At 52.4% G+C, this 20,819-nt stretch overlaps 1 protein-coding gene across 1 annotated transcript in view; it reads left to right on the top strand.

Moving 5' to 3' along the window:
• Positions 1-20,819, top strand: part of ADAMTS2 (ADAM metallopeptidase with thrombospondin type 1 motif 2) — a 233,303-nt gene that overhangs the window by 164,413 nt on the left and 48,071 nt on the right. Inside the window, 1 exon segment of the mRNA XM_030927877.1 lies at positions 18,336-18,492. Within this exon segment, the coding sequence (XP_030783737.1) occupies positions 18,336-18,492 (157 nt within the window).

Raw genomic sequence — 20,819 nt, 5'->3', positions numbered from 1 at the left:
GAGATCTAGACAAGGAAACAATTGTACCAGGGCTCAGGGCTGGATGGAGGAGATGCGGGGCAGGCAGTCTTTCCTTACAAGGTCAGGAAAAGCAACGGGAGAAAGTGACCATTCCACCCCGACCTGAAGATGGTCCAGTGAAGTGACCAGCACAGAGATGCTCTGACTTCACAGGCTGGGAGGGGAGGGAGGGCACCTGAACCCAGAGGGAGGAGCACAGGGACAGGAAGAGCAGACCCAATGCCAAAGACGCTGGAAGGAGCAGATCGCAAGAAGCAGAGCAGATCGCAAGAAGCAGAGCAGATCTGCGTCACCCGCCAAGGGGTTTGACTTGCCTATGAGGGCAGCTTTAAGCAAAGTGACACGATCCCATGTGCACTTCTGAGAATATCACCGGCTCCTGTTGGCCAGGCGTGGTGGCTCACACCTGTAATCGCAGCACTCTGGGAGGCCGAGGCGGGCGGATCATGAGGTCAGGAGATCGAGACCACCCTGACTAACATGGTGAAACCCCTTCTCTACTAAAAATACAAAAAAATTAGCCGGGCGTGGTGGCGGGCACCTGTAGTCCCAGCTACTCGGGAGACTGAGCCAGGAGAATGGCGTGAACCCGGGCAAGGGAGCTTGCAGTGAACTGAGATTCCGTCTCAAAAAAGAAAAAGAAGATTGCTGGCTCCTGTATGCAGAAGTGGCAGGTGGAAGCAGTGACTTAGGAGACAGTCACTGCCATCAAATGGGGGATGATGGCAGCTGGACTGGGACCATGCCTGGGTCCAGGGATACAGACAGGAGGACAGAGGAGGTCACTTCGAGAGGATGTGGCTGCCTGGGTCCAGGGATACAGACAGGAGGACAGAGGAGGTCACTTCCAGAGGATGTGGCACTACGTGGGTGAAGGTGGAGACACTCAGCAGGGTAGATGATGGTATCAACCCCTGAGATTGGGGAGCACAGGAGGGAAGCTGAAGAGGTCAACTGAGATGTTGTTAGAGGTGCCTGGTGCCATCCCAGTGAAGGAGGCCAAGAATAGGTGGATGTGGGTCTGGAGCCCTGCGGAGGTCTGGAGCTGGGGGTGGCAGAAGCAGCTGCAGGCATGAGGAGCTTGCTGCCTGGGGGGTGCCTGGGAGAGAGGCCCCAGGGCTCCGGTGTTGAAGGCTTGGGCAGGGCAAGGGCATGACGGCCCCATGGCCCCTCACAGGGCACTCCTCCTTTTAAAAAAAATCCAGAAAACTAGTAACAGAGGGCAACAGGACAACCAAGACTGTGTTTAAAGGTGGAAAAAGCAGCACATTTCCCTACAAGTGTTCTGCACAGCGAATTCTTAGGATATGTGTAGATGTTACAGAGGACTATAGAGGCGTCCCAAGGTCAAAGAAGTCTGGAAAATACTGGTAAAAAAAGGCAGATGGGCATGCCCGGGGGTGAAATTTCCCGTAGACTTTCCTGTGGACATGTGCACGGTGCACCTCCGAGAGCCAGAGCAGTCCAGGTGGTCTCTGAAAACTTTCTCCACGGAAGCTTCTTCCTCGCCAAATCCACAGCCTACCGAACCAGCTTTGGGGAGCACTGCCCTGGAGATAGTCTTGGAAACAACAACAACAAAAGACCCATAAACTAGTTACTATGGTTCTGAAAATCCTAGATAGTTTTATGTGACATGAAGCTTATATTGGAAAAAAGCAGAGACAAATTCTCACTGTTTGCTGTTAATCGTGTATCGGGAAAACCTAGAAGAATCCGTGGGACAACCTGTCGAGTTGGGAGAGGAGTTTGGTGACATGGCCAAATGTAAGACCACTGTTTAAAAAGTCAGCAGCTTCTGTGTGAACCAAAAAAAAAAAAGCCTTGGTAGTAGGGAAAACAGGGAAAGAAAATTTCCATTATGGTAGTAACCAAAAACGCACAATACCTGGAATAGTCCTGACAAGACAGACGAAGGACCCATTGGAAGGAAATTGTATGTGATTAATGATAGGAAAAAAGTGATCATAAATGAAGGCATGAATGCTGTCTTCATGGGAAGCTGGGTGTAGTCGAGAGGCTGACCTTTCCCAGATTCATAGTTGGAAATGTTATGAAGCGATTCGAAGTGCCATCTAGGAGCATGAATGGTCAAGAATGGCTGAGACAGGTGTGGAGCCCAAGCAAGTAAGAGACTTCCTCCAAACACCTTGTGAAGTGAAGATAATTAAAATAGGGCCGTATTTGCATAAACTTTCACAGACAGTTCAGTTGAATAAAGTAGTTGAAAATACCCCTCTTACAAATAACCTAACGTGATAAACACAGGATGGTTATCGCGTTATGAATAAATATAACATAAATTTAATAAATAGGAAATTAAATTATCATATGCCAAATATAAGCCGGTACAACATTCAACTATTTAAATCACAGAAATCAAGAAGAAAATATTGGTTGTCAAGAGCTTTCTAAGCATAAATCCAATTGAAGGAATTGTAAGGGGGAATATAGATATATTTGAATAAGTATAATACAAAACTTCTGTCAAAAAACACAATGAAAAGGCAAATGACAAGCAGGAAAAACACGTGCAATGTGACAAATACGTCTTAATCTATAAAGACCTCCTCTAAATCATAGGGAAACAAAACTGGCAACGGAAGGAAACAAAGAAAAAAATCCAAGTAGCTAAGAGAAAACCCATATGGAAAAGTATCTAACTTTACTGTTAAAGAAATAAATAATACACCATTTATAAAGCACCAACTCTGTTAAGATGAAGAGGGATCTATGGCTGGGAGAATGAAGCATGCGCACACTTTCGGTATGAGTACAAATATTCTAAGGAAATGTAGCAATATTTATCACTGCCCTTAAAAATGTTTTTTTTTTTTTTTTTTTTTTTTTTTTTTTTTTTTTTTTTTTTTTTGAGATGCAGTCTTGCTCTGTTGCCCAGGCTGGAGTACAGTGGTGCGATCGCAGCTCACTGCAACCTCCACTGCCTGGGTTCAAGCGATTCTCCTGCCTCAGCCTCCTAAGTAGCTGGAATTACAGGTGCCTGCCACCACACCCAGCTAATTTTTTGTATTTTTAGTACAGACGGGGTTTCACCAGGTTGACCAGGGTGGTCTCAAACTCCTGACCTCAGGTGATCCGCCCGCCTCAGCCTCCCAAAGTGCTGGGATTACAGGCACAAACCACCATGCTCGGCCTTTAAAATGTTCTTGATGTTTGCCCCCAAACATTAATTTCTATGACCCCAGACATTCATTTCTACAATTCTGTTCCAAAGCAGTGATCCCAGCTGTGGACCAAGTTTTAGGAACAAGACCAGGCATCATCTCTCATGTAAACAATAGCAAACAACCTGTATTGTCCAATAATAGTGGTCTAGTTAAGTAATGATAAACCTGTGTGGTAGAATATTAGGCTGCCACAGAATTGCATTCTCAAAGCACGTTTAATGGCATCGGGAAATGGTTACAGTCTAAAGTTATTTGTTATTTGTTTGAAAAGCAGGATATCGGTTTTCCGTATGATCTCAATTTGGTGTACAAACGTATTTACAGAAAAGACTGGAAGGAACACATCAGATGTGAGCAGGATTTGTCTCTGGGCAGTAGTCCAATTAATTTTCATTTTCTTCTTTGTACTTTACTGAATTTTTTAAATTCACCATGATGCGCATGGTTGTTATTATTATTATTACTCTTTTAAGAGATGGGCTGTAGCTCTGTTGCCCAGGCTAGAGTGGATTGTGCAATCATAACTCACCACAGCCTCGGTCTCCTGGGTTCAAGGGATCCTCTCATGTCAGCCTCCCAAGTAGCTTGGACTACAGGCACACATCCCCACACTCGATTTTTTTTTTTTTTTTTTTTTGGTAGAGACAAGGTCTCACTATGTTTCCCAGGCTGGTGTTGAACTCCTGGCCTCAAATGATTCTCCTGCCTCTGTCTCCCATAGCACTGGGATTACAGGTGTCACGAACTGAGCCTGGCCCAACATGTTTCTTTTATAAACAAAACAGTGCATTTTAAATTTATGAAATTTAAATTTTTTAAATGATTTTTAAAAAATCATTTAAAAATGATAGGATCCAAATGATGCCATTTAACTGAATTCAGCACTCTGGAGAAAGGTCTCCGACGGCACGCCGCAGGGCTCCGTCACGCTCAGTCCTTTATTTCTGATTTGAATGAAGACGTCAAAGAGAATTCACGCTTTCCCTTGGCACCTCATCTCTGCAGTGGGCTGGGGAGGATTAATGAGGTTTCTGTGTTCCACCCTATGGGCACTATCTCACGTTTCCTGTGGCTGGGGCAGGGACCCACCTACAGCGGGTCCACCTGAAGGAAATGAGAAATCTTGGAGTGAGGACGCAGGCTGCCACAGGTACGTGGTCACCCCTGCATGGGAAGCCCACCCCCCTGGGTTAGCAGGCACTGCCCTCCTGGCCAGGGCCTCCCTGGCCCCTGCCCCTCATGCGCTGTGCCTGCAGAGGCTCTACTTTGCTGGGGCCATGCTGGTGCCCCTCTTTCCCTGTTGGCAGAGTCGGGAATGGGGCAGTGGGCAGGGGACTGGTTGTCAGGTGCACCCTGCTCTTCCCAGGGACAACATGGGGACATGTGCAGGCCCTGGGGATGCTGAGATCCACAGCCAGCAAAGCAGGTCAGCTCAAGCCCATGGTGGGCACTGGGCAACTTCTGTGACACCAGGTACAGAGAGAACAGAGAGGACATAGGTGAACTGAGGCTGGCCTTGCTTCCGCCTCCTCCTGGGAAGGGGCTTGAGAACTGATGGCGGTGAGGGATTGGAAGACAGAACCGGAAGGTGGACGCATGCTTCCAGAGCTAACTCCAGATGGAGCCTGCTGACCCCTGGCCCCAAGGGCTCAGTGGACCAGCAGCTGAGGAGGCAGGAGAGAGGCAGTGCTGGGTTATGAGGGGTGCGGGGCCCAGGCTGCCCCAGTGCCTGTCCCCAGGCCCCTCAGCCTAGCTTGGAGGACAACCCACAGCCCGTCCCTCTGTCAGACCCTGGGGATTAAGGAACAACTGGCCTCCTGGAATGTTCTGGGAACATTCCAGCATTCTGGGCCTTTTTTTTCTGCTCCTAGCTCATGCCTGTCCAGAGTGGCGGTCAGCAAAGCCCACTGCATACTCTGCCCACCTTTTTCTGCCTGGCCCTACCCCACCTGCCTCCTAGAAGCCTCCTAGATCAAGCCCAGGAGGCAGTGATGTGGGTAGGGGACGCCAGCTCCCATGGGGATGTCCCGGGGATCTCAGGAACCACCGGTTGGTCAGGTGAGTGTGGACTGACTGCCAGAAAAGCCGGGGCCTGCCCGCTGCTGCGCTCTCCTTTGGAGGGTTCCGGGCTGTGAGAGGGGAAGTGAGCCAAGGTTGTGAATCCTCATTGCTTTGGGTTGGACCCACTGCAAAAGTGCAGGAAATAGCAGAGTGGAGGAGGTGGCGCTGCTGGGGGCTGGGCTGAAGGCTTGGGGTAGAGGGCACAGCGACCAGGAAAACAGGTGCTGGTCATGGGCCCCGGCTGACTCAGTGAATGCGCTGTGGGCCACAGGGCTTGGGAGCAGCATCTGTGGGACAGGAGGATCCATCTGCCATCCCCAGGTGGCCAGGGGAGAGGCCATCCTGGGGAGCAGCAGCACACAGTGCACCTCAGTGCCAGAGACCTGGCTGTTTTCTTTTTCCTATTTCAAACCCATCACAGACCAATACTTCCGTACCATACGTTATAAGTGAATTATTGAGAAAAGCAGATGTGACGAAAACCGAGGTATCCAGAAACTCTAGCTCTGGGTTTTTATTATTAAATTCTGTGGACATAAACTCAACCCATCCAACTGCTATAAAAGTTTCTAGTTTCTGTGCTTATCTCACTGTGGACTGGAACAGTTTGTGTCCACCAGGCACAGCCTTCACTTTGCATAGAACTGGGGGAGGCCCTGTTTTCAGGTCTGTGAGGTATGGGGTGGATGCGGGAGATGTATCCTGGTGCCCCCAAAGCATCCAGCCAGCCCAGAGCCTCTGGCCTCCGGAGCAGCTGCTGTTGAATCCCAGGAAGGTACTTGAAGGAGGAGGGTAGAGGAGCCCTGTGTCCGGGCAGTAGAGCAGCAGACAAGACAGCGAAAGAGTGGTGAGCACCGGCAAGGAATACAGCAGGGTGGCAGGCAATAGGGGACCATGGATGGAGAGGCCAGGATGGGGACTTCCCAGCCCAGATCTGGGGGGCAAAAGGCCCAGCTCCTGCATCCAAGGAAACAGGCTCTGTTTGCTCACAGAGAAGCACAGCCAGGGCTGCTCGATGGGGCTCTGGGGACAAAGTTTGGCACATGGTGAGGATGAATTCTGATGAGCTGCTCTTCAAGGAACCACAGGCTTCCTCTCAAGGAACGAGGCCCCCATCTCTGGAAGAATTTTAGCACGGCAGAACCAAGGTGATGGCATCAGGAAGGGCTGAGCTGTCCCCCCTGCGGTGGAGGCAGACTCTGGGGGCTGTAGACCGTGACCCAGACTTGAGCAGAAAGTGGCCCAGGCATTCAGTTCCTGTTATTCATCCCAAATTGTGACAGAAATAGACCAACTCCCCGCCTGCCGCTCCCCCATCACCTGCCGCTCCCCCATTGCCTGTCCCCCCGGCCTCACCAGGCTCCAGTGGGGATAAAATTGGTAGCACTTGTTTGAGTGACATGTTGTTTGTCTTCTAGCTTATGAGAAGCCTCTGAGTTATCTCAAGTTTTTCCTAAAACAACATTTTTCTCCATTTCTTAAAAAAAATAAAGCAGAAGAAAAGAGATGATCTTATTTTATACAATATGCCACCAGCCAGGGGGCAGAGCGTCGGCAACACTTGAGGTTGCATAGCAACTGGCTTTTCAATTGATTTTTTGAGAAGGTACCAAAGCTACTCAACTGTTCTCATTTTAAATATTTCCTAGGATGATGAAAATCAAAGCAAATGGAAATCAGAGACTTGGGGACCATCAGAGAAGGGCATAAAGTGTCTTGTTATAAAAAACCAGGTCAAGACAAAGTGTGGAATGCTTGTTGGAATTTTTCAGCATTGGAGGTGAAAGGTCTGAGAAATTTTGCATGTAAGTCTCCTAGTGAAAAGCAAGAGAAGAGAGGTGCCGAGGGTGGGGGCTTGTTGTGCCCACCCACCCACCTGTAGGGTAGAGTGGCCCAGCCATGGTGCAGGAAGGCCAGGGAGTGAAGGTCTGGGGAGGATCTGTCAAGGGCCCTGGGGATCTGGGACAGGGGTGAGGTGGGGAAGCACACCCCATGCCTCATCCCAGGGACAGCCCCCTGTCCTCCTGAGCATCTGGGTCCCAACCCCCAACCTGATAGGCATGATGGCCCACCTGAGGTCATCCTCAATCCACCTCCTGACCCAGACTTACCTGGGTCCAGAGAACTAGGAGGCACTAGGGCTGGACACTGCCCTCGGGAGGTGTCTTCTGTTTGGGCTGCAATAACAAAAACACCTTGGACTAGGTAATTTACAACCAATGGAATTGTGTTACTCACTGTTCTGGGGGCTGGGAAGTCCAAGAGCAGGACACCAGCAGAACTGATGTGTCGTAAGGACCCATTCCTCCTAGAGGGCACCTTCTAGCTGTGCCCTCGCATGATGGAAAGGTGAACAGGCTCCCTCAGGCTTCTTTTGTAAAGGCGCTAATCTCATTTATGGAGATTCCACCCTCATGACCTAATGACCTCTCAAAGGCCACACTTCCTAATACCAGAACATTGGTTCTCAGATTTCAACCTTTCAAATGTGGGGAACACAACATTCAGATTCTAGCAGGAGGTCCCTCTCCTGGCTGCCCCCAGGCCTGTACCAGCTCATGCCTGGGAAGGCTCGAGTTGAGAATCCTGTTCTGGCAGCTTGGCTCTCTCTCTGGGAATAGCTTCCCAGGCTTTGGGGAGGATGGCTGGAAACAAAATGCTGGAACGATATGGGAGTTCTGGCAGAGAAATGAGGTGCACGCCTTCTGCCCCAGCTCTTGTTGTGGTTCCCCGTCGTGATGAAATTTCATCTGTAAGCCCTGCCTGGAACAAGAGACCTCCAGCCTTGGGGGAGTCCACATTGCACTCAGCTGGGGCGTACGGTAGAAGGTGTGCTCACGGAGCAGGGATGGTGGGACCCTGTCCCTGCCATTCATTCTGGCTTTGTCCATACTCGTGGGACCTTTGGTGAGCAATGTAACATCCTGGAGCCTTAGATTCCCCCATGGGGTGGGGGGGGTCTGTGAAACCTCAGCACACCACAGGAATGATGACAATCATAAAGGTGTTCATGCAAGTGACTGTTTGTAGAGCGTCTTCTGGGACAGGCACCGTCTGAAGCCCTTTACGTGACTTTATGCCCTCACCCCCACAGCAACCCTATGGAGTAGTCGCTGTAACCATCCCCGTTTGACAGTGAGGACCCTGGCTCCAGGGATTAAGCAGCCTGCCTGGGGCCACATGCTGGTGGAGCCACTCTGCTCTGGGAGGAGGGGCTGGACTTTGTGATCCTGCTGGTCAGGAGCACCAGCTTCAGGTTCCTTGCCCTGGTCCCCTGAGGATCAGATGCTCCCAACCAAGAATGACTTTGCCACCCCTCCCCCGACCCAGGGGACATTTGGCAGTGTCTGGAGAGACTTTTGGTTGTCACGACTAGGGGGAGGGTTCCACTGGGTTCTGGCAAGGAGAGCCCAGGGGTGCACTCAACATCCTGCCATGCACAGGGTGCCTGCCCCACCTAACAGGAATTATCTGGCCCCAAATGTCTGGAGTGCTGAGGTTGAGAAATGTATTCTGCTCACCTGAACCAACCTCTCTGCTGTCCTATCTCGCACCTGTTTGGGAGGCTGGTCTGAGGCAGGAAGGCCCCTCTGGGATGGGGACGGTTGAGAAGTTTTGCTGAAGCCACATCCCCTTGGGACATGAGCCAGCCCCAGCGGGTGGGCCAGTCCCCGGGGACTGGCGTCATCCTCCATCTGTATCATCAGCACGGCAGAGACAAGGACGAGGAGCGTTTGTGGGCGCTGACTGCACCCTGCCTGAACTGTCTTGGGCGGAATCCCCCAGCTCCAAGCTTGGAGCTGCAGTTGTTTCCATTTTGCAGGTGGGGACAAGTAAGGTAACCTGCCCAAGAACAGAGCAGATGAGATATTTAGACCGGGCCTAGAGCTGCCCAGGTGACCTCACCTGCCACCTGCAGTGGCCTCGGTTGAGCCTGGGTCCGGTAGCGACCTGCGGGACTGGCTGAGCGCGCCTTGCTCAGCAGACAGAGCCTCCTGGCGGGGCGGGCGCGGTTCCAACGGAGTCGGCCTCCAGGCTGCGGATCCCCATCCCGGTTTCCTCCCACGTCTCCTTGACTGAAGGAGGGAAGGGCATAAATAATTCAGCTCATTCCAGAGCAAACAATGGAAATGGCGGAGAGCAACGATTGGAACAGAACTTTTTGCTCAGGTCGTAATTGATTTATTTAGGGTGAAACCCAGAGGCTGTCTTGGGGCCGCCAGGGCTCCGGGAGCCCGGGTGCGGTCGCGGTGTCGGCGCAGGGTGCGTCCCCGGCCCGGGCCGCCGTTCTCGCGGCAGCAGCGCCACCTGGTGGCCGCTCGGGCCCGGCCCGGCCTTTGCCTTGCTCCCCGCGAGGGGGCTGCCATCCCGACCTCTTTCGAGCTGTGGGGCTTTGGCGAGTCCCTTCAGTTGTCTGAGACGCGGCTTGTCATCTGGAAGGTAGGAAAATAAAGTTGAAGTGAGATGTTGTGTGCCCAGCCTGAGCCTAGCGGGGCGCTCTTTGCGGGCAGTAACTTATTATTGGGGTCAGCATCTGCGGGGCAGCCCTTTTGGCTCACTTCCCCAGGCCTCCTGAGAACGCCCCCACCGCCGGCCCCTCCCTCCCTGCCCAGCCTGGCTCCTGAGGGTGCTTGTGTTCATTCCTTCACTCCTGTGTTCCCTCCCGGTCACTAAGCACCCAGCAGCCAGGGCCCTCTGGCCACATTCGCTGCCTCATCCTGGCATGGAGAGAAGCTGACATTGCTCCGAGCGGGGCTACTGAGGGCAGGCATGGGCCAAGGCTGGGGCACAGAGTCGTGCCCAGCATCCACCCAGCCCTCAAGGAGCTTAGGCTTTAGTGGCTCAGAGGCCAGCGACAGCAACAGGCATATCCCCAGTAGGTGCCCCATCTGGCAGGTGCCTGACCGCACCCAGGAGAGGGGACCAGGCAGGCAGCTCAGAGCCAGGGTCACACGGCGGGGCTGGGGCTTGGAGCTGGACACAGTCCACTTGCCCACCCAAGGTCCACAGGCCCCCTAAGCTTCTGGCTGTTCCCTGAGGCCCGTGGGGTTACCCAGACCCCTGCAGGCTGGGCCTGAGGTTCAGGGACCCGCAGTGGTTCCCCATCCTTGCCCTGGCCAAAACTCCTGACAGCCCTGGCGAGCGTTCAGCAAAGTGACCTTCGGACCCAAGGTGAGGGCCATCAAGCTCTTGACTCGCTAAGTCCCTCAGATCTGCCCTCTCAGATCTGCCCTCTCCACCTCATGGTGGGATCACTGAGCCTTTCACGCATGTCCTCAGACCCCTTCCAGCCCAGGCCAGGGGAGCCAAACAGGCTGAACCCGGAGGAAACACCATTCTTTTTGGGACCAGGCTCCTGGCGCTGCTCTGGGAGGACCCCAGGGGCCTGGACGAGTGTCTGCTTGTGCATCTGGGCAGCTCTGTGAACCAGCATAGCAAGGAGGGTCTCCATGTGGATATAGGTGGCTGCTCATGATGGCCAAGGAGGACCCTGCACATGGGAAGAGCCAGCCTGGGCCAGGGCCCCAAAGCACTCGGGTAGTGGAGCCCAGTTGGGAGCCCATGTCTGCAGCAGTCGATGTCACATCCAAACAGGTGGCAGAGCCCTCCATGAGGGATGACCACTGTCCTCAGGCCCCTGTGGAGGGTCCGATCAGCCTCCTAGGAAGCTCTTCTGTTCCCATGCTCTGAGCTAGGGTCAGCCCACACAGGACTCCTCCTGCATCCTGGACTGGGTGGGTCCCTGGACTCCATCCACAGCTTGACTGAAGGCTTCTCTGGCCTGGCTCCTCTGGGGCCCCCAGGCTGGAGCTGGGAGTTCTGGGAGCTGCTGCTGCTATGAAGAGTCTGCCCTCAGAGGCCCTGCCGCACTCAGGAGGTGGATCCTGCAGCTAGCATGCAGCCCCAGGGTCTAGAAATGTCCATCCACAGTCATACAGCACCATCTACCGCCCCCTGCTCTGGAAGGTGGGTGCCCGCGGCTGCCCGGGAGAGGACTGGATGCCCTGTAAAGCCCCTGGCTGGTCCTGTGGCCACCCTCTTGCAGAGCCCGGGCTGCTACTCCCCAGGAACACCATGGCCCAAGGGGCTCACTCCTGGTCCTCATGTCAGCACAGCTGGGAACAGGTGGAGTCACACAGACAGACTTTCTTAGAGGAGCCGTTCAGAGCCAAGCAGGCAGGTGAAAGTCAGGCGCATTCAGGACTGGGAGGGACGCAGATGACCAGGGTGAGCTGGTGAAAGAATCCTCAGTTGAAACAAGCAATGCAGCCTCCCTCACTTCTGGAGGAGATCCATATATGAGAAATGTGTGTTTCCTCCTCCTCGCTCAGGGGAAGCACAGTTCCCATGCTTGATACAAGCAAGGGTGCAGGATGGTGGGGGCTGGGGTGCCCCAGGCAGCAGGGACCCATCTGGCCTCCTGCATGCAGGCCAGGTGGCAGAGGAGCAAAGGAGGTCGCATCCCAGCAGGTGGTCCCGCTGGAGCCCAAGTGGCCCACGGGGGAGCTCCCTGCATGTCAGGAGAGTATCCTTTGCTGGAGATCTCAGCAGAGAGACCTGAGCTTGGCTCTTCTCCCTGGGTTCTGACTCCTCCCGCAGCGAGGGCCTTGCCCTGTCCACGGCCAGCCCAGACTTCCCTCCTGGGCTGCAGACCTGTCCAGCTGCCCCGATGTCTCTGCCTGGACATCAGTTTCTTTCTGTGAGGAGTCCTTAGAGGCATGCAGAACCCAAGGCTGCCTGTAGCTCTCATGGAGTGGAAGGAGTGGATGGAGGGGGCTCTGGGGTGCATGAGCAGGAGTTTGGGGATAGTTGCTTTGGGTGCTGCCACCAGGCAAACCCACTTTGGCCAGTTTTCAGTCCTTTTGAACCTGTGCTCCATGAGGCCTAACGTGGGCCCCTGCTAACGCTTGGAACTGATCACCCACAAGGGCTGCACCCCCAAAAGTGGAAGAGCTCCCAAAGCCAAACTGCCCAGCTCTTCCCCACGAGCAAGCTGGCCAGGAAAGACATTGCCGTGACCATGTTCCATGCACTGCGGACCCCACGCTTTTCCTCTGGAGCTTGTCGTCCCCTTCCCAAGCCTCCATTTCTGCCTTGCTACCAATCCCCAAAGCCAGAGACTGGTGCTGTCTCTGCCTCATTGTTCCCATCCTGCAGCCCTGATGCCTCTTAGCTCCTGCCCCCAGGTCCTGACCCTCCTGACATAGCACCAGCCACACCTGCATGCATCTTAGTGCCACACTGTCCCCTTCTATCCCCATGCCTTCCTCACTGACCCAAAGGGCTTTTTAAAGAATGCACACAGCCCTTGCCCTAGTCTCTGGGCACAAGGTCAATGTCTGGGCATCATGGGTACCCCATAGCCCTTGAATGCTCCAGACCCAGCAAGGACAAGATCTCTGTCCCTGGGCTCCTGTGTGCCCATCAGCGATAGGCCGGGACCTTGGAAATGTTGGGACATTGCAGAGAGAAAGTACAAGCAGCTCCATGGCTTGTCAGTTAAGATCCTAGTGGCAGGTTGAGTCCTGGGGTACCTGGACACTGAGGTCACGTTCTCCTCTACTTCTTGGGGTGCCCCCTGCTGGGACCCAGGCTCCCAAGGTCCAGCACACTGTCATGTCTTCTGAAGTCCTGCCTCCCAGGGTTCCCCTGGCCCCAGTGCAGCTTCCCCTCCCTGTGCCCATGCACCCCAGCCCTCCCCCTGCCCCCTCCTCAGGGAGTCTCCTCAGAACCCCAAAGCCAGAAGGGGGTCGTAGACCCCTTTAGCTCTGGACCCTGCAGTACAACCCCCTTGGGGTTGGAGAACAAAAGTGGCAGACTGCCTTCTTGGAATGGGCCAAGAACAAAGCGAGGCAAGAACAAAAACACAAATCAATATTTCAATAAATTATCTTGCCGCAGCAGCAGGATCACTTTGGCTGCTAAGAGGCACTGGGAACCTGGGCTGAACCACAGAAGCCAGCATCTGGGAGGAGAGAGGTGATGAGCCAGAGTGGATCCAGTCTGCAGGGATGTGGAGAAGGGGCTGTTCACTGCAGGGCTCTTATTCCAGGGTTCTGGAATAAGGCGGTGATCGGGGGGATGCGTTGTTTCGTCTGCATAACTAATTTTAATTTGAGCCAGTGTTTACTACTAGGTAGGTGTCTGTAAAATCCAGATTTCACGACTGACCTGAGAAATCTGATCCGGCGGCTCCGGGCCTCTGTTCCTGCCAGCACTGGGCGGATGTTGCTCCCTTCAGCTGTGCCTGGGCACCTGGGTTTGCCATAGTCCTCGCCACTCCTTATCACCACCCCCGACTCTATTCTAATAGGGAAATATTCCTCTGTACCCTTTCTCCTTCAAAACTGGGAAAACACAAGATGGACTTACTTTTCGTGCAACCAGCCTGCCTCGTTGACTTGTCACCTGCCTCATTGACTTGTCAGCTGCCTTGCTCCTGTAGGCACTTGGGTTTCTAGCTTCCTCCCAGTACTCCCCACAAGCCCACACACTATGATGGCGGACCTCCCTGCACACCCCCAGCCTGCCTGCTCCCAGCCTGCCTCAGCCTGGCTCCTGCCGCGGCTCTGTCCTACCTGATGGCCTCATTCCTGCCTCTGGGCCTGACATTGGGGCATGTCTTTCTGGCTGGACTCTTGACTCCTCAAAGACTTGGCCAGGGGCTTCTCCCACTGGAAAACATACAAACTGCCCCCAGAACATATCAGCTGCCCCCAGACCAGACGCCATCTTTCATGGGCCAGAGAATGTCCTGATTGGGGTCCCCCAAAGGAGGAAGCATGTGGCTCAGAGTCTGTCAGCTGCAAGTGACAAGGACACAACTCAGAATTGGCTTTCACAAGGAGAGGAACTTCTTGATGCATAAATGACGCAGGTCAGCAGCAGGCAGCCTTCGCGATGTCCCCCAGTGACCCGGTCTCTTAATGTCCATGCCGTGGGGTAGACAGGACTGAGATTCTATCAAAGGCTTCTGCATTTGATACAGGTGCATTCTCTTGTTGTTTCTTGGGTTCCCTCGAGCAGGGGGCGGCGGCGGGGGGTAAAACTGCCATGGGTGACAGCCCCACCCACACGGTATGGTGTGCAACAGCTCTGAGAAGCGGGGGCCCGCCGTGACCACCTGAATGAGCCTGGGAGCTGACCCGCCTCCAGTACAGCCTTCAGATGAGAATGCAGCCCCAGTCTTAGCTCGACAGGGGTGTCATCCTCCTTTAATCCTTGGTGGGGGGTCTCCTGTAGTGCAGGGGCTCCAGCCGCCGCAGGCCACCACCTCACACCTTGCCCACTCCTTGGTCCACTTTGGTTGTGTGTTCACCCTGATCCTTCATGGTGGCCAGGAAGGCAGGGTGCTGGGATTGGCCAGGATGGCCCGCCCCTGAAGCCTGGGGTCTGACTCAGATTAAAGGAGGGGATGTTTCAAGAAAGGGAAACAAGGGCAGGCAGAAGTCCCTGCAGCCCACCAGGGCATCGGAAGGGACCGTCCCACTACATGGGGCTTAGGACCCTGAGGACAGGTGAGTTTATCATGGGCAGGACTCCCTTGACACTGATGCTGGGAGATGTGCCCTGGAGGAAGCAAGGCTGCTTTCCCTGGAGCCCAGCGAGGCTGCTGAGCTGTGCTGGGTGTCATGGATAGAGACACTCACACTGCAGCAGGGGCCTGCCACCATCCTAGCAAAAGCAATCATTAGTGACCTTTGTGCTGACCTTCTGATTTGGATTTGGGCTGGCATTTTTAAAACATTTATGTTAAAAAGTCATGCTTGTTTGGTTTTTGATTTTGCTCTTACTGTTATTTTTAATTGACATGTAATAATTGTACATATTTCTGGGGTAGGGTGTGAGATTTAGACACAGGTATGCAATGTGTCATGATGACATCAGGGTAATTAGCATATCTGTCACCTCGGTTATCATTTCTTTGTGTTGGGAACATTCCAAGTCCACTCTTCCAGCTGTTTGAAAATGCACCATACATTCTTATGGATTCCAGGCACTCTCTGGCACTACAGGGCACTAGCACTTATTCCCCCCATCTCGCTGTACTTTCGGATATGTTAACCAGCCTCTGGCACTCCCCAGCCCGCTGCCCCCAGCCTCTGGGAACTACTCTCCATTTCTATGACATCAACTGTTCTAGCTTCCACATAGGAGCGAGAGCATGCAATATCTGTCTTTCTGAGCCTGGCTTATTTCATTTAACATAAGGTTCCCTAGGCTCATCCATATCTGGGCTGACAATCTTTTTCTTTTTTTTTTTGAGACGGAGTCTCGCTCTGTCACCCGGACTGGAGTGCAGTGGCCAGATCTCAGCTCACTGCAAGCTCCGCCTCCCAGGTTTACGCCATTCTCCTGCCTCAGCCTCCCGAGTAGCTGGGACTACAAGCGCCCGCCACCTCGCCCGGCTAGTTTTTTGTATTTTTTAGTAGAGACGGGGTTTCACCGGGTTAGCCAGGATGGTCTCGATCTCCTGACCTTGTGATCTGCCCGTCTCGGCCTCCCAAAGTGCTGGGATTACAGGCTTGAGCCACCGCGCCCGGCCTGGGCTGCCAATCTTAAGTTCAGTGAGTACAACCAACCACAAGGCCCAAGCTCTAGCACCGAATCCCATCCACCCCAGGGTCCCTTCCTCCTCGTGCCATCCCAAGCTCACTCCCTAGGTGGAGACAGTGAGAAAGGACATTCTTTCACCTGATTCCTCCTTCAGAACTGTGACCTCTCAAGGCTACCCAGAGGCGGATACTACCCGGCTGGGACTTGGGATGAGCTGCAGGGATCAGGCTTGGATGTGATGCAGATACCCACTCCCTTCCTCCTGTATCAATTGGAGTAGGTGAGGTTATGCTACAGAAACAAACACACTTTGCATCCTAATGGCTTAAAACGACCAAGATTTCCTGCTCACGCTGTATGTTCAGTGTGGGTTGGCAGAGGATTTGGGTTTCATTGTCACTCAGGTCCTAGTGAGCAGCCACTGTCTTTATGTTCCCAGATCACATGCCAGAAAAGAGAGATTTCTGAAGGGTCTCAGTGGGCAATTAGATGCTCCAAACAAAAAGAGACATGCCCCACTTTTGCTCACAGCTCATTGGCCAGAGCTAGTCACATGCTCTTCTTGGTCATGATGGGAACAGGAAGTGCACCTCCCCTTGCCCTCTTCCAGCATCCTCTAGGCTGTGCCAATGTCCCACAAGTCCTGGTCACAGGACATCACACACTGATTTATGACTTATTTCATCAGGACTCATGGAAACATTATTCGAATGAGTTATCTCATCTCCCAGGAGCAGGAAATAAAATCTTACAATTAACTCTGTGCTTGGGACTTGGGAATTGGTCTGACATCTTGTCAGTCATTGACTGGGACCCCTGGGAACGACTTGTCTTACTAGGCTTGAGTTGTGCTCCCTTCTTCTGGACCTAACTGGTTTGCTAACAATACCCTTTGTTGTTTCGTTTCGTTTCGTTTTGTTTTGTTTTGTGATGGAGTCTCACTCTGTTGCCCAGGCTGGAGGGCAGTGGCGAAATCTCAGCTCACTGCAGCCTCCGCCTCCCAGCTTCAAGCGATACTCCTGCTTCAGCCTCTCAGGTTGCTGGGATTACGCCACCAAGCCAGACTAATTTTTGCATTTTTAGTAGAGACAGGTTTTCATCATGTTGGCCAGGCTGGTCTCAAACTCCTGACCTCAGGTGATCCTCCCACCTCAGCCTCCCAAAGTGCTGGGATTACAGGTGTGTGCCACTGTGCTCAGCTAACTCTTTGTTATTTATACACACAAAGAGAAATACGTGGCTCTACTTATATTTATGCAAGAGATATATTTATGCAAGAGAAAAAACAGCTGCATACATAGCTACCAAGGAATGCACATCTCTATTTTATGGCCAGATAAATCCTTAAAGGGGAAAAGAACACGCCCAGGACTCAGAGGGACTGTTGGTTCTCTTGGAGGGAACTACTTCGGTGTTTGGAGTCTATGGTGAGAACAGAAACCAAAATGATGCTGTGAGGATTGTGGAGGAAAAAAGGAAGGGCGCCGCTCAAAGAAGCCTCGCTTTTGAAACGATACTGTACACGTCTTATTTAAGGAGGAAGTTTAGGGCGCTGAATTGAGTATGGATTTTGGTTTCAGGCTTCTTCGGATCCGATCTCAATTCTCCTACTTCCTAGTTTTGTGACGTGGGCAACCTGCTTAACTTCTCTGAGTCTCAGTTTCCTGTCCAGGACAGCTTTCTTCGTCCTGAGTCTAAATGAGAGTGCCTGCGAATGTCGTGGTGCAGAGAGGGTGTGCAGGACACGTGGTCCCGAGGCCACCCTGGCTGTCAGGCGTATGTCATGATACAAAATGGAATGGGATGGTTCCCAGTGGCTTCCCACGTGTGGTTCCTGTGGGAATCATCTGTGTATGCCCCTGTTCTTGATACAGCTGTTTTTCTATTAGTTTGGTGCCAAAGTCCTTGACGTTACTTTTAATGGCAAAACCGCGATTACCTTTACACCAACCGAATATGTCAGTTGCAGTTTCTTTTCCTGCCCTGCACTGGTTTCTGCAAGTACCTTCACATGGGCGGAACATGTAAAGTGATCGCCTGCTTCCTCTGGCCTTGCACACCACACTGGGATTTCCACCTATCCTGCCACAGACCCTCCCAGAACTGTGAGCTCTTTGGGGTGAGGTCCGCATGGCATTGGCCTTCTGTGGAGGCCTTTCATGGAACAGGTGCCTCATAGAACAAGCACAGGGACTTCTGGAAATGGGGTAACGGAGGGACTATGTGAGGCCTTAGATGACCTAGAGCTTGGCTTCCGTATCTCACCTGAAAACTGTGGTGACTTTGTATGGAAACTCATGCAGGTGAGTGTGACTGGGGAACCTTTCCATCCATGTCAAAGAATAGAGCCCAGTGGGAGCAGGTCCTGAGAGTGACCGGGCCGGGCCTTTGTACTATATGGACCAGATTCCCAGTGGATGGGGTCTGTCAACACTGCAGACTGCTCGGCCCCCTGCTGGGCCACCAGGCGCCAACCTCTCTCTTCCATTTCTCTCCATCCCCCTGCAGTCCATGAGCCTCATCGAGATCGGGAACCCCTCTCAGAGCCTGGAGAATGTCTGCCGCTGGGCCTACCTCCAACAGAAGCCAGACACGGACCACGATGAATACCACGATCACGCCATCTTCCTCACACGGCAGGACTTTGGGCCTTCTGGCATGCAAGGTGAGCCTCACCCATGCAGGGCCATAGAGGCATGAAACTGGAAATAAGCCCCTGATCGTGCAAGGGGCCCTGGGAGCCTTGGCCCAGCCCAGGGAAGAGTGTCAGGGCAAGGAAGGCTGTGGCCACCTTAGCTGGGTGAGGGTGTGGGGCAGTGCACGGACAGACAAATACACATTAGAACAGAATCCGGTGTCCTGAATTGGACCTATGTGTATAGGGACACTTTTGTGTCACAAAAGTGACATTTCAGAGAAGAGGAGGAAAACAGTCTAACAAATGGTGTGGGGCTAATTTGGAAAGAAAGGAGGCCTGTCACCTCCACTCACTCTGTAGACAGAGAGCATCTCACATGGATTTTAGGTCTAAATAAGAAATGCAAAATAATGAAAGAAGATAACATAGGCGGACAGCTCCATGTTCTTGGAGTAAGAGATGTTTTCTTTAAAAAGCGACAAAAAAAAAAAAAAATAGGCCGGGCGCGGTGGCTCACGCCTATAATCCCAGCACTTTGGGAAGCCGAGGCGGGCAGATCACGAGGTCAGGAGATTGAGACCATCCTGGCTAACACGGTGAAACCCCATCTCTAAAAAAAATACAAAAAATTAGCCGGGCGCGGTGGCGGGCGCCTGTAGTCCCAGCTACTCAGGAGGCTGAGGCAGGAGAATGGCGTGAACCCGGGAGGCGGAGCTTGCAGTGAGCCGAGATCGCGCTACTGCACTCCAGCCTGGGTGACAGAGCGAGACTCCGACCTAAAAAAAAAAACCCACAAACTCAATGGAAAAAACGGATAAATAGTAGCACATTTTAAAAGTTTGTGCATTAAAGGCACTGCTAATCCACTGGGGGAAGTATTTATGAAAAAGGACCTGCTATCTGAAGTATATGAAGAATGCCTGCAATAACAGTAAGGATAATAAAAACAATCCGGTCGGAAAGTGGGCAGGAGACTCTTATCAGGCTCTTAACAAAATATGAATGAGCAATAAATGTATGAAAAGGCACTCAACCTCAGTAGACATTGGAAAAATGCAATTGAAACAATGAGACTGGGCATGGTGCTGGATGCCTGTAGTCCCAGCCACTCAGGAGCCTGAGGTGGGAGGATTGTTTGAGCCCAGGAGGTGAGCTATGATTGCACCACTGCACTCCAGCTTGGGCGACAGAGCGAGGCCTTGTCTTAAAAAAAAAAAAAAAAAAAAAAAAGGAAAGAGAAGAAAACCACAATGAGATATCAAGACATAGCTAATAGCTTAGTTAACTTGAAAAGACTGAAACTGCCATGTCTGGGTGAGGAGTGGATAGCTCGCCCTCGAACGCAGTGCAGCCAGGGGTTGCCCCAGCTACGTGATGAGGGTGCGCTTGGCTCTTTTGTCATGGTGAGGGCACTAATGGGGAGCAGAGCTATCCCCCAGGAGAGGAAACCGACACAGCTTTTATATTAAGTGACCCGATCACTCATTTAAAAATGTGAAATTGACCGGGTGCGATGGCTCACTCCTGTAATCCCAGCACTTTGGAGGCCGAGGCAGGCGGATCACTTGAGGTCAGGAGTTTGTGACCAGCCTGGCCAACATGGTGAAACACCGTCTCTACTAAAAATACAAAAATTAACTAGTGTAGTGGCGGGCGCCTGTAATCCCAGCTACTCAGGAGACTGAGGCAGGAGAATCGCTAGAACCCGGGAGGCAGAGGTTGCAGTGAGCCGAGATTGTGCTACTGCACTCCAGCCTGGGCAGCAGAGTATGAGACTGTCTCAAAAAAAAAAAAAAAAAAAAAAAAAAAAAAAAATGAAAGGACAGCCAAGGGTTACCAGATATTTTTTTAAAACCCAAAACACAAGAAATCATTACAGCATGAAAAAGACGGACCAAGATGTAAGACAAAACAAAAAGTTTGAAAACTGGCTCTAGAGGAAACAGAGATAATTTAGAGAGAAGAAAAGCAGGTTTTTAAAAGTAGTATTCCCAGAATGTTTGAGAAAATACATCCATAAACCCAGAGGAGGTTTCTATGAAGAATTAGAGAACAACAAAGCATTTGTATAAAATTATGGATAGGATGGGGAAAGTAAAAAATTTGAAAGCTAGACCGGGCACAGTGGCTCATGCCTGTAATCCCAGCACTTTGGGAGGCCAAGGCTGGCGGATCACAAGGTCAGGAGATCGAGACCAGCCTGGCCAACATGGTGAAATCCCGTCTCTACTAAAAATACAAAAATTAGCCGGGCAAAGGTGGCAGGCGCCTGTAGTCCTAGCTACTTGGGAGGCTGAGGCAGGAGAATCGCTTGAACCTGGGAGGCAGAGGTTGCAGTGAGCCAGGATCACGCC

The sequence above is a fragment of the Rhinopithecus roxellana genome, chromosome 3 (genome assembly GCF_007565055.1).
Source record: "Rhinopithecus roxellana isolate Shanxi Qingling chromosome 3, ASM756505v1, whole genome shotgun sequence".
In the NCBI taxonomy this organism is placed as follows: domain Eukaryota; kingdom Metazoa; phylum Chordata; class Mammalia; order Primates; family Cercopithecidae; genus Rhinopithecus; species Rhinopithecus roxellana.
The sequence above is the reverse complement of the archived record's forward strand: the minus strand, read 5'-3'. Positions and strand labels throughout refer to the sequence as shown.